At 43.6% G+C, this 727-nt stretch overlaps 1 protein-coding gene across 1 annotated transcript; it reads right to left on the bottom strand.

Annotated features, from left to right (window-relative positions):
- Nucleotides 1-64: 64 nt before the first annotated feature.
- Tsp_10455a (serine/threonine protein kinase, RIO1 family) lies at nucleotides 65-274 on the bottom strand (the record flags this gene model as incomplete). Its single annotated transcript, XM_003372851.1, has 1 exon — nucleotides 65-274. A coding segment is annotated over one exon (210 nt), but the record flags the coding sequence as incomplete, so codon positions are not given.
- Between the last annotated feature and the right edge of the window lie 453 nt (nucleotides 275-727).

Raw genomic sequence — 727 nt, 5'->3', positions numbered from 1 at the left:
ATTTTCACAGAAGGATTTCCTTTAAATTGCGTATGTTGATATACCAGAATCATCCTTTCAGCTGTTAACCTCGTATGTCAAACTCGTATGCATGAGCAATAGAAGGCATACCAAAATCAGAAAGCCAACGGTGTGCAAGACGGTCGTGGGCCGTTTCCAATGTTCTAGAAGCTGGTAACTTGATGACCAATATCTGTAATCTCATATGCCGCTTGGGGCCCATCATAAAGGAATCTTCCAGAAATTCTGGGCGGACACGTCGTAGAATCATCTTCTGCAATCTCGAACTCGTAGATGCCATATCAACTGCTGGGATGAAAATTCAGAATCCCAAGAACGATATTATACCGGAGTTCCACGGCACATTCACACTGATACAGAGGCTGTCCAGCTGTCCACGTGTTAACGGAAAGAAGTATGCAGACCGCTGATATCTGCCAAATTCGATTCACACATACGGCTGCGTGTCCATCACAGAAGATTCTCCTTTAAATTGCCGGAGTTCATGTACCAGAATCATTCTCTGTAATGACAAACTCGTATGGGATGCATGAGTAACGTGTGGAATACCAAAATCCCAATGCCAACGTGTGCGAGACGGTCGTGTGTCGTTTCTATGTTCTAGAAACTGTTAACTTGATGACAATAACTTGTATCTACTATGCGCTGGGGGCTGCATAAAAGAATCTCAAAATTCTGGGCGGAAACACATAGAATCACTTCTGCA

This window comes from Trichinella spiralis (genome assembly GCF_000181795.1).
Source record: "Trichinella spiralis strain ISS 195 chromosome Unknown Scfld8, whole genome shotgun sequence".
NCBI classification, from domain to species: domain Eukaryota; kingdom Metazoa; phylum Nematoda; class Enoplea; order Trichinellida; family Trichinellidae; genus Trichinella; species Trichinella spiralis.
This window is presented reverse-complemented; position numbering and strand designations above follow the sequence as displayed.